This window comes from Salvelinus sp. IW2-2015, linkage group LG32 (assembly GCF_002910315.2).
Source record: "Salvelinus sp. IW2-2015 linkage group LG32, ASM291031v2, whole genome shotgun sequence".
Classification (NCBI taxonomy): domain Eukaryota; kingdom Metazoa; phylum Chordata; class Actinopteri; order Salmoniformes; family Salmonidae; genus Salvelinus; species Salvelinus sp. IW2-2015.
In genome coordinates, this window is record NC_036871.1 from 9,095,978 (window position 1) to 9,109,524 (window position 13,547).

General features: G+C 42.3%; 1 protein-coding gene across 1 annotated transcript in view; it reads left to right on the plus strand.

Annotated features, from left to right (window-relative positions):
• Positions 1 to 9,670, plus strand: part of LOC111957247 (unconventional myosin-VIIb-like) — a 29,381-nt gene extending 19,711 nt beyond the window's left edge. The window contains exons 35-48 of the mRNA XM_023978029.2: positions 413 to 594; positions 1,189 to 1,301; positions 1,533 to 1,687; positions 3,115 to 3,268; positions 3,515 to 3,670; positions 3,901 to 4,006; positions 4,306 to 4,419; positions 4,523 to 4,634; positions 4,867 to 4,973; positions 5,075 to 5,260; positions 8,015 to 8,131; positions 8,541 to 8,624; positions 8,901 to 9,020; positions 9,254 to 9,670. Coding sequence (XP_023833797.1) covers positions 413 to 594; positions 1,189 to 1,301; positions 1,533 to 1,687; positions 3,115 to 3,268; positions 3,515 to 3,670; positions 3,901 to 4,006; positions 4,306 to 4,419; positions 4,523 to 4,634; positions 4,867 to 4,973; positions 5,075 to 5,260; positions 8,015 to 8,131; positions 8,541 to 8,624; positions 8,901 to 9,020; positions 9,254 to 9,352 — 1,805 coding nt within the window. The 3' untranslated portion in view covers positions 9,353 to 9,670. The remainder of the gene's footprint in view (positions 1 to 412; positions 595 to 1,188; positions 1,302 to 1,532; positions 1,688 to 3,114; positions 3,269 to 3,514; positions 3,671 to 3,900; positions 4,007 to 4,305; positions 4,420 to 4,522; positions 4,635 to 4,866; positions 4,974 to 5,074; positions 5,261 to 8,014; positions 8,132 to 8,540; positions 8,625 to 8,900; positions 9,021 to 9,253) is intronic.
• Positions 9,671 to 13,547: the final 3,877 nt, after the last annotated feature.

Here is a 13,547-nt window from a genome sequence, read left to right on the forward strand (position 1 = left end):
TTGGGTTAAGCTGTGTATCTGTGAGCTACAAAGGGTTAGCTAGATGGATGTATTTGGCAGAATCATAGTATATCAACAGACACTGTATGAGTGTGACAACTCGTGGTTCACCTACTTGGATGAGATAGGCAAAGGCCATGCTGTATAGCACTGCTTAAGACGGTTGTGTATCTGGATGTATTCCATAGAATCCTAATGCTGTAAATTGTACTGTAAAACAATTTGACAACACAGCTAGTAGGTAGTCAGTGTTTAATAAAACAAGTATATCCAAAAAGGACCGTTCATATGCAGTAGGTGTTTTTGGCTGGGGATCATGCATGACCAGCATGGTTCGTCTTATGTACGTGGGTGAGTTACTTATGTCTCTCTCTCTCTCTCTCGATTTCTCTCTCGCTTTCTCACACGGAAGACGACCCCACGTTGCTGAGCTACAAGAGAGGGGACGTGCTGGTCATCGTGAAGGACGGAGAGTACTCCCCCGACCGGGGATGGATCAAAGGCACTAACGAGCGCACTGGGAACACCGGCGCTATCTCCATGGACACGGTCCTGGTTCTGCCAACCCTTGAAAAGCCCAGCGATACCACACTGGTAAGAAGGTTCTAGACTCAAACAGAAGGTTCTAGACTTAGTTCAAACACTTATTCGTATGGTTAGAAGAATAGGTCGTGGGACAGTAACCTGGTCCCAGATCTATTTGTGCTGTATTTAGAACAGCATAGAAGTTGGGAAGACAACACAAACAGATCTGGGACCAGGCTAAAATAAACAGTGCTCACATTGTACAAACGCAGAAGAGGGTGATTAAAAATGGGATGGGACTATATTGAGATACGAAACATAGTGCCAATGGGGATGTGCAAGGGTGAATGATAAGATTCTCATATGTAAGATAATAATGGCACATGGCTGCATTCCATTCCAGATCGTTGTCCTTTGAACTGCTGTCTGTCATTCCCCTGTAGAGATGAGATAGGGAAAGCAATATAATTGAACCTTGGTGGGGTACAGCTAACCAGTTGGAATGCTGCCCATAGGGATGGGCGAACTTGTGACCATTGTTACGCTTACGGTGGGGCAAGTCCACATCATGTCCAGTCCCCATTCTTAGGAGGATTGTGGCAGGGGAAGGCCACCCTCTTGTGGTCGTACTAAAGTTGTGTTTTTGTTTGGTTGAACCATCAGAGTCTGCTGAATCTGAGCCCAGACCAGAAGAAGACAGTGGCTCAGAACGCCCACGAAAGGGAAGAGGCAATCTCCCCCGTCTCACTGAAAGAGTTTGCCATTGAGTACTTTAGGTAGAGAAAACCCTTCAATAAATCCACTCTCACTTTTATTTCTATTGCAGATGCAACCACTGACTAACCATTCCAAATGTAATAAATACCATGATGTTTTTTAATGATTCCAATGTTACAGTAACCTGACCAATTACCTCACTACTACATTTGACATGGTTTACAGTCTATTTTACAGTTACACTTTATTCTCAAGGCAGCAACTTAACTTTGTTTTCTTTGTTTCCCCAGGAAGCCTGGTAAAGAGGGCGGCCGTGGGGTGCAGGCCAGAGGGGCAGGCAGGGAGAAACTGTGGGCTGCCTCCAAAGAACCCATCAAACAGCCCCTACTGAAGAGTCTGGTGGGCAACACCGACTTTAGCCATCTGGCCTGCATCTCCTTCACTGATATCCTTTACTGAAATACTTTATTTGTTAAAGGGGAAGTTCAGGATTTTGCAACTTGGTGTTAGATGGTTCCTCAACCCTGAAAGTAGTCTATATGCCGAGATAAACTGTAAACCATGGTTCAGTCTTCTTTAAACAGCCACTACAAACTTCAGCTAACTTTAGCTACCAATCAATTGAAATGATAGGTTCTTGTGTTCATGTATTTTTTTAAATGGCCAAATCACCTCTAAAGGCCCAGTGCAGTCAAATGTGGTTATCCTGTATTTTATATATACTTCCACATATGAGGTTGGAATAATACCGTGAAATTGTGAAAATTATGCAAGAGCTGTTTAAAAGGACCACCTGAAATGTCATCCTGTTTTGGTGGGATGGAGTTTTGTGCTGCATGGTGACATCACCAGGCGGTATAAATTAACAGACCAATAACAAAGAGAGTTTCAAACCTCTCTGCCTATAACAGCTAGTTTTCAGGTTTCATATCCCTCCTATTAGGCTTCTCCAATTAGACCCCTCACTCAAACCACTCCCAGACAACCCTAGCAAAATTCTTGCTTGAGAAATGGCTTTTTGCAAAAAACTTTTTTTGTTTCTTTTTGCCCAATTTAATTGAAAACAATCACAGTTAGATACTTAATTGTTGCCCAGAAATGATTTGATATTGGGGAAAAAGCGTCTGCATTGGACCTTTAAATCTGGAATCCTTAATGGTAAAACTACCATGTCCCTTTGCGTTATTACAACAACAAAGAAGTTACTGCAAACCACTAACACTGTTTCCCACACGGACATCATTGCACGTGCGATAGAACAGCAGCATATGTACTGCATTTATTTTATTTGTTTACCTTGATGCATGATTCTCCCCAGCTCTGCTTCATCTACAAAACAAAAAAAATAACAATGGCCGTGGGGCTGACAATGGCGCTGTTTCCCCCTTCTGTGGATTCCACCTTTTGAGTAACATCAAACAAAATATGGAGTTGATTTGGCCATGAAATGTTGCCTAATTGCACACATTGCACACCCCTATCTCTACCATATATTTTTAGCTAGCTGTGGCTAAACTCATCTGAAATTTGTAGTGGCTGTTTAGAGAATACCGAACCATGGATTACAGTTTCTCCTGGCCCATAGACTACTTTCAGGCTGAGGAACCATCTAACATCAAGTTGTAAAATCCTGAACTTCCCCTTTAATTTAGAGCCATTTGTTGATGTTCATGTTGATATTGAGGCTAACACTGGAGATATTTTAGTTGCTGAAGAAGACACTAGGGACTGAATATACCTGTGTTTATTAGAACTGAAGACCTCTAAAAGTGAATAAAAATAATAATAATTCAATGGAGTAGCATTTACCGAATTACCCTACAAAAATGTCTCCAAGTGGAGTTTTCCTGTTGTCCTTAGCCTTTCCCTCACCTATCCTAAAGTACATGGGAGATTACCCTATCAAACAGGTGCGCCAGCCCATAGAGCTGACTGACCAGATCTTTGGTCCGGCCACTCAGCATGTACCTTTACAGGACGAGGTCTACTGCCAGATCATGAGGCAGATGACCAGTAACAACAGCAGGTATGTGTGGTAATGAGAAAGAATAACCTGTCATGTCAGCTATTGCACATGTATTACTAGGAAATAATCATATATATATATGTGTGTGTGTGTATGTTGCTCGATTTCTTATTCTATGATAAAAATGCTCTCTCTATTGCTATCTTTCCCTTCTCTCTCTACTCTCTTCCCTCTCTCTCACCCCCCCTCCCATTATCTCCATCTTCCCCCTCTTTCTCTCTCTCCCTCTCTCTCTCCCTCTCTCAGGATGAGTGTAGACTATGGTTGGCAGCTCCTTTGGCTGTGTACCGGCCTCTTCCCCCCCAGTCAGATCCTGCTGAAGTACACCCAGCGTTTCCTAGAGTCACGGCCCAGAGAGCCCCTGGCTGCAGACTGCCTGCAACGGCTACAAATGCTAGTCAGGTGGGGCTCCAAAGCACACTGTAGTGAATTTGGGAGGCAGTGTGAAAAGGCCTCGAACTAAATGTCCCTACAAATCCAACACCCAAGCCATGACACAAAGAGGTCTCAATCTGAATATCTTGAATGAAGTTGCTGGAGTTGTGCTGAGGATGCTACAAAATATGGTATTGAGATGTTAAATACTAAAATGAGTGGGGGGAAATGAATGCTATACTGTCCTCTTGTTGTAGTATGGAGCCCAGGAAGCTGCCTCCCCATCAGGTGGAGGTGGACGCCATTCAACAGGACAGCAACCAGATCTTCCATAAAGTCCACTTCCCTAACGACAGAGCTGAGGTAGAGAGCTTCTTCTTTGCCTCATATGATCACTAGGATCACTGATCACTATGATTATTATGATCACTAACCCTTATGATCCCCATGATCACTGATCCTTATGGTCACTGATCCCTATGATAACTATGAATTTCTCACATCCACTTACATATGGTATCTGAACTTTTGTCACAGTGGAAACTATCTGGCTGGCTAAATCTACAGAAATATAATAATACAGAAATGTTGATTAATTATGCTCATTGTCCATGTGAAATACATTTAATGAAATAAATGAAATGTGTCAATTCTTTATTTAGCTCTTCGAGGTGACATCAACGTCTAGGATTCGTGACCTTGTTCGTAACATTGCCTACAAGCTCATTCTGGCCTCAGCTGACGGTTACAGTCTCTTCATGAAAACGCCAAACAAGGTTCAATTCAAGCTCATTTAACTGGTTTAGTTAGTCCGGGTAGTTAGTCCGGGTAGTGCAAGTGAATGTATGTTTATTTTTTCTCTCCCCTTCTTGCTTTCAGGTGGTGAGCTTACACGACCAAAACTACTTCTTTGACAGTTTGAGGCAGAGCACAGACCAACCTAAGAAAATAAAGAAAGTCAGAGAGGCAAGAAAAGGTGGTAAAACGGAGGGTAAGGCACAGTATTGAATTGAACAGATACAATGAACATTTAGCCATCAGTGCTTTAAGATGGTAGCGCAAAAAAAACCAAACAGGCAAAAGCATAATTTAATGTATGCAAAAGATCAAAGTAAACCCTTACACCCACCAAGTTGTCACTGGATTGAAACTGCTATGCTATGCTATGCTATGCTATGCTATGCTATGCTTTGCTAGAAGGTCTGAGGGTCACTGTTTTTCAGGAGCTCCGGCCACCATGCCCTACCTGGTCATCTTCATGAGGAAGCTGTGGTTCAACGTGACCCCTGGAAGAGACCTGACCTCTGACCTTACTTTCCACTTCCCACAGGTCGAGCAGAAAACCCACATACACATACGTGCACACACACACGCACCCATCCATCCACCCAGTTCTTCACCACCACTCATACACAAACCTCTTCCCCTCAGGAGTTGCCAAAGTACCTGCGTGGCTACCACAAGTGTACCAAGGAGGAGATGATCAGCCTGGCTGGCCTGCTGTTCAGGGTCAAAGTGGACACGGACAGATCCCAGTTTGTCATGATTCCCAGGATGCTGAAGGAGCTGGTGCCGGCTGATGAGATGAAAGCCATGTCCCCAGAGGACTGGAAGAAGGTAGGAGGAGGAGGAGGGAGAAGAGGAGGAGGAAGATGACACAAATATGACTTTTACAGTTGAAGTCGGAAGTTTACATACACTTAGGTTGGAGTCATTAAAACTTGTTTTTCAACTACTCCACAAATGTTAACAAACTATAGTTTTGGCAAGTCGGTTAGGACATCTACTTTGTGCATGATACAAGTCATTTTTCCAGCAATTGTTTACAGACAGATTATTTCACTTATAATTCACTGTATCACAATTCCAGTGGGTCAGAAGTTTACATACACTAAGTTGACTGTGCTTTTAATGGAAAATTCCAGAAAATCATGCCATGGCTTTAGAAGCTTCTGATAGGCTAATTGACATCATTTGAGTTAATTGGAGGTGTACCTGTTAATTAATGTATTTCAAGGCCCACCTTCAAAATCATTGCCTCTTTGCTTGACWWWRTGGGAAAATCAAAAGAAATCAGCCAAGACCTCAGAAAAATATTTGTGGACCTCCACAAGTCTGGTTCATCCTTGGGAGCAATTTCCAAACGCCTGAAGGTACTACGTTCATCTGTACAAACAATAGTATGCAAGTTTAAACACCATGGGACCACACAGCCGTCATACCGCTCAGGAAGGAGACACGTTCTATCTCCTAGAGATGAACTTACTTTGGTGTGAAAAGTGCACATTTTTTATTATTTTTATTTCACCTTTATTTAACCAGGTAGGCTATATGAGAACAAGTTCTCATTTACAACTGTGACCTGGCCAAGATAAAGCAAAGCAGTGCGACACAAACAACAACACAGAGTTACACATGGAATAAACAAGCGTACAGTCAATAACACAATAGAAAAAAAGAAAGTCTATATACAGTGTGTGCAAATGGCGTGAGGAGGTAAGGCAATAAATAGGCCATAGTAGCGAAGTAATTACAATTTAGCAAATTAACACTATGGTGATAGATGAGCGGATGGTGATGTGCAAGTAGAAATACTGGTGTGCAAAAGAGCAGAAAAGTGCATAAAAACAATATGGGGATGAGGTAGGTAGATTGGGTGGGCTATTTACAGATGGGCTATGTACAGCTGCAGCGATCGGTTAGCTGCTCAGATAGCTGATGTTTAAATCAATCCCAGAACAACAGCAAAGGACCTTGTGAAAATGCTGGAGGAAACAGGTACAAAATTATCTATATCCAATGTAAAACGAGTCCTATATCAACATAACCTGAAAGGCCGCTCAGCAAGGAAGAAGCTGCTGCTCCAAAACCGCCATAAAAAAGCCAGACTACGATTTGCAACTGCACATGGGGATAAAGATTTTTGGAGAAGTGTCCTCTGGTCTGATGAAACAGAAATAGAACTGTTTGGCCATAATGACCATCGTTATGTTTGGAGGAAAATGGGGGAGGCTTGCAAGCCGTGAAGCACGGTGGTGGTTTCATCATGTTGTGGGGGTGCTTTGCTGCAGGAGGGACTGGTGCACTTCACAAAATAGATGGCATCATGAGGTAGGAAAAGTATGTGGATATATTGAAGCAACGTCTCAAGACATCAGTTAGGAAGTTAAAGCTTGGTCGCAAATGGGTCTTCCAAATGGACAATGACCCCAAGCATACTTCCAAAGTTGTGGCAAAATGGCTTAAGGACAACGAAGTCAAGGTGTGGCCATCACAAAGCCCTGACCTTAATCCTATAGAAAATGTGTGGGCAGAACTGAAAACGCATGTGTGAGCAAGGAGGCCTACAAACCTGACTCAGTTACACCAGCTCTGTCAGGAGGAATGGGACAAAATTCACCCAACTTATTGTGGGAAGCTTGTGGAAAGCTACCCAAAACGTTTGACCCAAGTTAAACAATTTAAAGGCAATGCTACACTAAGGTGTATGTAAACTTCCGACTTCAACTGTATTTCTATCTATTGTACACTGCTACACTGTCAGTCCTTCTCATGTTATTTCGCTTTATATGAGATTTGGAATGCCTCTCTTACACTCTCCATTACTAAGTGGTGGAAAAAGTATCCAATTGTGATACTTGAGTAAAAGTATAGCTACCTTTTATGAAAAGTTACTCAAAGTAAAAGTGAAAGTCACCCAGTAAAATAAAAGTAAAAGTATTAATTATTTCAAATTCCTTAGATTAAGCAAAGCAGACACAACCGTTTTCTTGTTTTTAAAAATGAACAGATAGCCAACACTCAAACATGGTTTACATATTATGTGTGTGTGTTTAGTGAGTCCGCCAGATCAGAGGCAGTAGGGACGACTACGGATGTTCTCTTGATAAGTGCTTGAAACGGATGTTCTCTTGATAAGTGCTTGAATTGGACCATTTTCCTGTCCAGCTAAGCATTCAAAACGAGTAACGAGTACTTTTGGGTGTCAGGGAGAATGTATGGAGTAAAGAGTAAATCATTTTCTGTAGAAAGTAGAAGTTGTCAAAAAAAATAAACAGTAAAGTACAGATACTTCAAAAAACTACTTAAGTAGTTCTTTGAAGTATTTTTATTAAAGTACTTTACACCACTGCCATTACTAAGCAGATCGCTCATTCCAATAAAGGATTCTTTCTGCAATTAGAACTACCATCATGACCTCAAGTCTAGTTATTCAGCCAATACCCCACCAGTGTACTAATAGTGCATCACATGACACATTTTGCCCAGATTTATATCATACATATGGTAATGATTGAAAGCATATAGTAGTAAAGAAATACTGAAACTCGGTTTTCTGAATCTTTCTGTTGTTTTCTTCTTCCCTTAAAGCACATCATCTCCTCCTACAACAAGCAAGCCGGGATCACCTTGGACGAGGCTAAAGTGGCCTTCCTAAAAGGCATCTGCCACTGGCCGACGTTCGGCTGTGCTTTCTTTGAAGTAAAGGTACGTTGGGAGATAGCTCAAGTCAAGGTAGCTTAGTGGTTAAGATTGTTGGGCGTTGCTGGTTCAAATCCCTGAGCTGACGAGGTGAAAAATCTGCCAATGTGCACTTCAGCAAGCCACTTAACCCTTTGTCAAATCAAATCAATCTTTATTTGTCACATGCGCCGAATACAACAAGTGTAGACTTTACCGTGAAATGCTTACTTACAAGCCCTTAACCAACAGCGCAGTTCAAGAAGAGGAAAATATTTACCAAGTAGACTAAAATAAAAAGTAATAATAAAAAGTGACACAATAAGAATAATGAGGCTCTGGATAAGAGTGTCTGATGTAAATTTGAAAAGTAAGCATGTCGACACACCAAACGTTGCATGCCAGTGTTGACTTTCTGTATGCTCTTGCTTCACAGCAAACCTCTGAACCGAGTTACCCGAGTATTGTCCAGATTGCAATCAGCAAGCAAGGAGTCAGCTTTATCGACCCCAAAACAAAGGTAAAAGCACTATAGTTGTGGATGATTACTTCCATTTTATCACCATTATCAGATCGTTTGATTTACATCTAGAGGGCATTTACTGCCAGATGGTCATACGCAGTAACTATGCTGACCTTTCCTTAAAATCACAAATCTGAAATGCTTACATGTGAACTCCATACGCTGCGCCGGAACACCAAGCTAGGATCCCACTTGTGCCACCATCAGCACTATAAAGTATTGACCTTCCCTGTTTAACCAAACATGACCTTTTGATCTTACCCTAAACCTCAGGAGTTGCTGGTCATGCACCCGTTCAACCGCATCACCAATTGGTCCAGCGGGAGCACCTACTTCCACATGACCATTGGCAACCTGGTCAAAGGGAACACATTCCTTTGTGAGACCTCATTGGTAAGTGGCCATTACGTCTTCGCTCTCAAACGAGAGGCAAAATGAGAGATGTTACCTCCTATAAACCAGTACGTGTATATTTTGTGTGAATCCAAAGTGCTGATAGTGTTTGTTGAGGGCGTACTAAGTTATCTTCACAAACACTTGTATTGTAGTGACTTATTCACTGGATAATGTGACTTAACTTTGCCTCAATGTGCATACCCCAACAACTGTGTTTGTGTCCTCTTCAGGGTTACAAAATGGATGACCTCCTATCATCTTATGTGAACATGTACGAGATGCAGAGGCAGGCTGTGCGACCCAGAAATAACTCCATGTTCCCTACCTAATGCCTGCTGGGAAATAGGGAGGACAAGGCAGATTAATTTATAAAACAGTAAACCAAGCATGAAGGGAAACCCAATGGATACAACTTGTAATTTGACGGAGAGATTACTTTTCATTTGGTCTAAACCCCTTTGCATAGCTTTGTAATGGTTGCCATATTGAATTGGCACTGTGCCTTGTCTTGTGTGTGAAAGGCTTCTCATAACAATTTTGAATACCAGTATCCACAGTGTGGAACTAGAAAAAATGACAAATCATGTGTATATACAAATAAGGCTTGCCTCACTGAACAAAATTAATAAAGCATTTTTGAATTATGAGATGGCAGCTAACGTTGTTTATGTGCATAAATTGGACGTTTTCTTTTATTAAAATGTTGTACTTTTTTATTGGCCCATCCACCAACTCTTCAGAGGACAAAGCTACTTTGTGTTATGTTGTTTTTACAGCTTTTGTGTTACATACACACATTTTACATACATGGCACCTTCATACACAGTAGTTACATAACAAATATATTGTTTTTTATATATATACACATTACATTTGGGTAGATAGTACTCAGACATCTCTGGTATACATTATTATCTATAGTGTTTTCAGTAATAACTACTACCAATCATGAGCTTTTTAATGCCACCCCTCAGCTCCTCAATTTTTTTGCCAATGAAACTCTTAAACATATTCATGTTGACATGGAGGTCCAGATAAGGCGGAGGCCAAGTGGTTCATTTTAGGGAAGATGTTGTTGTTAAGAATTGGCAGGAGATGTGGAATCCGGGGTGGACTGGCTGTAGGTCAGTTCAGGCAAATGCTAGATGGGCTGGTCCATTTTTAGCCTAGTGGGCCAGATTAAATTGGGGGGTTTTGAGCATTATTATCATTATTTGCCTAGTAATGGGGGCCTTGAGGCAAAAAAAGGGAATGGGGGCCTTGAGGGAAGGAATGGGCCAGTTTCTCGTCCCATTCCACCCCTGTGTGGGATAAAGAGGGAAAGGGCTGAAATCTTTATAAGATCCTGGGAAAGGTGGGGCAGGGAGGTCATCAGGTAGACAGAAGGGAGACCATCATTTCTAGGCCAAGAGTGGGTCATATTAGGTTGAAAGCATACTACATTGAATAGCATAGGCAGCATCCATCTAGGAGGTGAGATTATGGCCAGGTGGAGACAATGGAACATGTCAGCAATATGGGACGGAAAGGGAGAGTTTCCTGGTGAGTTTAACATCATTCAGGAGGCAGATATGAAAGAGATGCTTAGTAAACCACCGGATATGTGATTTCTGTATTTAAATGTTGTTTTCTTAGGGAGTTGGTGAGGGCAGAGTTCTAACACCATATTGGCAAGGTTTCTTCCCTGCCACTGGTCCACTCTCCAGTTCAGTAGTGGGCGGTAAATAATTCACCTTTGAAATTGACAATAAAATCCACAGAAGAAGAAGAACCCCCGAAGTAGATTGGAGGTGAGTTTGTTAGGGTTTTTATCATTCCTTGTTTGTTTTTTTGGGGCAAAAGTCCGTCCTCAGTCCTTTCTCCTCCGTGACCTGGAAACTGATAAGTGGTCAAGGAGTGTGTTAATTCGTTAGTAGACAAACGGACCACGGTCCTCCCCTCCTCGATAGCCTCCTTTTGGCGAGGAAGCACAAGTGTATCCTATCCGAGTCCTTCACAGAGTTCTGAAATCTGCCACACACCCTTTGAATCAGCTATTGTTTCTTGAACGAGAAAAGCGTGCAAACATTTTCAAACAATATGCTACTTATCCTTTCATCTATAAAATAGATACATTTGTTTTGATCAATTTATACATTTATTTGCAAATGTAATTTGCCTTATGATGTGCGATTGGAAGCGCATTTTCTTTTTCAACAGGAGGCCAGAGGACGGAGGAGAGAGGATGCAAGTTGATCAAATCCAATGGAGAAAAGGCCCATGTGGACTACGCTAGCCTGAACTATCGAAGCTGATTTGCTAACATTACACTCCTTGTACTCCATGTCATTGCTAAACAGACTGGTACCCAGATTAAATATCAACTGAATACCTCTCTCAGTCCACTATCTGAAAATGACAGTCGTTGTGTGTGTTTTTCAATTAGCATTTATCAGCAGCTGCCATTGAGATTTTTGGGGCAGTAGAGGAGTACCGGGAGGAAAATGATCAGCTACCTATGTCATCTACTAATGCAGCTACCTACAGTTCTACTCAATCAAAGTGTTTAGGAAATATTTTTTTATCTGCGATAATTGACTGCATCACGAACAGCGTTTTGAAATGGCATGTCATGGCACTAGGCACTAGGCCAGGGAATGTCTAAAGCTGTAATATAATCGATAGGCCTCTGTTCCTCTCTACTTCCTTCCAGACACCCTGCCGCTCTCTCTTCCCATCTCTGTAGAGGAGGTATCCCCTGGACAGCAGCACTGTGAGCAGCAGTGGAGCCGCAGTGTGGGGCAGGTGGACCCAGAGCCCACACAGATTACAGGGGAACAGTAGGAACTCAGGACCAGTCAGGAGGAAGAGCAGCAAGGACTGGAGGCTGAGTTATTCAGTTATTCATTCACTCAGCCTGAGGAAAACCAAGACAGTGACTCTAAACCAGTTGATCTCAAACCTTTTGATATCCACCTACAGTCTCGACATTCCCTGTGACCCTCCAGATAACCAAAACAATGCTTGCAGCCACAGCTTAGTCATAAGCAGTGACCCAGTAAACCCACCTGTAAACCAAAGACCCATGGCTGACTCTGTCACAGCGGGAAATCGTACCCCTGCCCCATTTGTGGCAAGACCTTCAAACCCAAAGGGGAGAACCTATTTAGCTGTGGTGACTGTGGAAAAAGCTTCAATCGCAAGGAAAACCTGAAAGCACATACACTGAGTGCACAAAACATTCGGGAATACCTGCTTTTTCCATGACATCGACTGACCAGGTGAATCCAGGTGAAAGCTATGATACCTTATTAATGTCACCTGTTAAATCCACTTCAATCAGTGTCGTTGAAGGGGAGGAGACAGGTTGCAGAGTGGCACAGCGGTCTAAGGCACTGCATCTCAGTGCTATAGGCGTCACTACAGACACCCTGGTTCGAATCAAGGCTGTACCACAACCGGCCGTGATTTGGAGTCTCATAGGGCGGTGCACAATTGGTCCAGTGTAGTCTGGGTTTGGCTGGTGTAGGCAGTCATTGTAAATAAGAATTTGTTCTTAGCTGGCTTGCCTAGTTAAAACATTTAAAGAAGGATTTTTAAGCCTTGATTCAATTGAGACATGGACTGTGTATGTGTGCCATTCAGGGTGAATGGGCAAGATTTAAAAGATTTACGTGCCTTCGAACGGGTTATGGTCGTAGGTACCAGGCGCACCGGTTTGAGTGTGTCTCAAGAACTGCAGTGCTGCTGGATTTTTCACATTCAACAGTTTCCCATGTGTACCAAGAATGGTCCACGACCCAAAGGACATTCAGCCAACTGGACACAACTGTGAGAAGCATTGGAGTCAACCTGGGCCAGCATCCCTGTAGAACGCTTTCGACACCTTGTAGAGTCCAAGCTCCAACAGATTGAGGCTGTTCTGAGAGCAAAAGGGGGTGCAACTCAATATTAGGAAAGTGTGAGGTGAGAAAGGTGAGCTGTGGTTACTGTGGAAAAAGCTTCAATCAGAAGGAAAACCTGAAAACACATATACAGTTGAAGTCGGAAGTTTACAAACACTTAGGTTGGAGTCATTAAAACTAGTTTTTCAACCACTCCACAAATTTCTTGTTAACAAACTATAGTTTTGGCAAGTCGGTTAGGACATCTATGACACAAGTCATTTTCCCAACAATTGTTTACAGACAGATTACTTCACTTATAATTCACTGTATCACAATTCCAGTGGATCAGACGTTTTCATACACTAAGTTGACTGTGCCTTTAAACAGCTTGGAAAATTCCAGAAAATGATGGGATGGCTTTAGATTTTCTGATAGGCTAATTTACATAATTTGAGTCAGTTGGAGGTGTACCTGTGGATGTATTTCAAGGCCTACCTTCAAACTCAGTGCCTCTTTGCTTGACATCATGGGAAAATCTAAAGAAAGATGCTGGAGGAAACAGGTACAAAAGTATCTATATCCACAGTAAAACGAGTCCTATATCGACATAACCTGAAAGGCCGCTCAGCAAGGAAGAAGCCACTGCTCCAAAAACGCC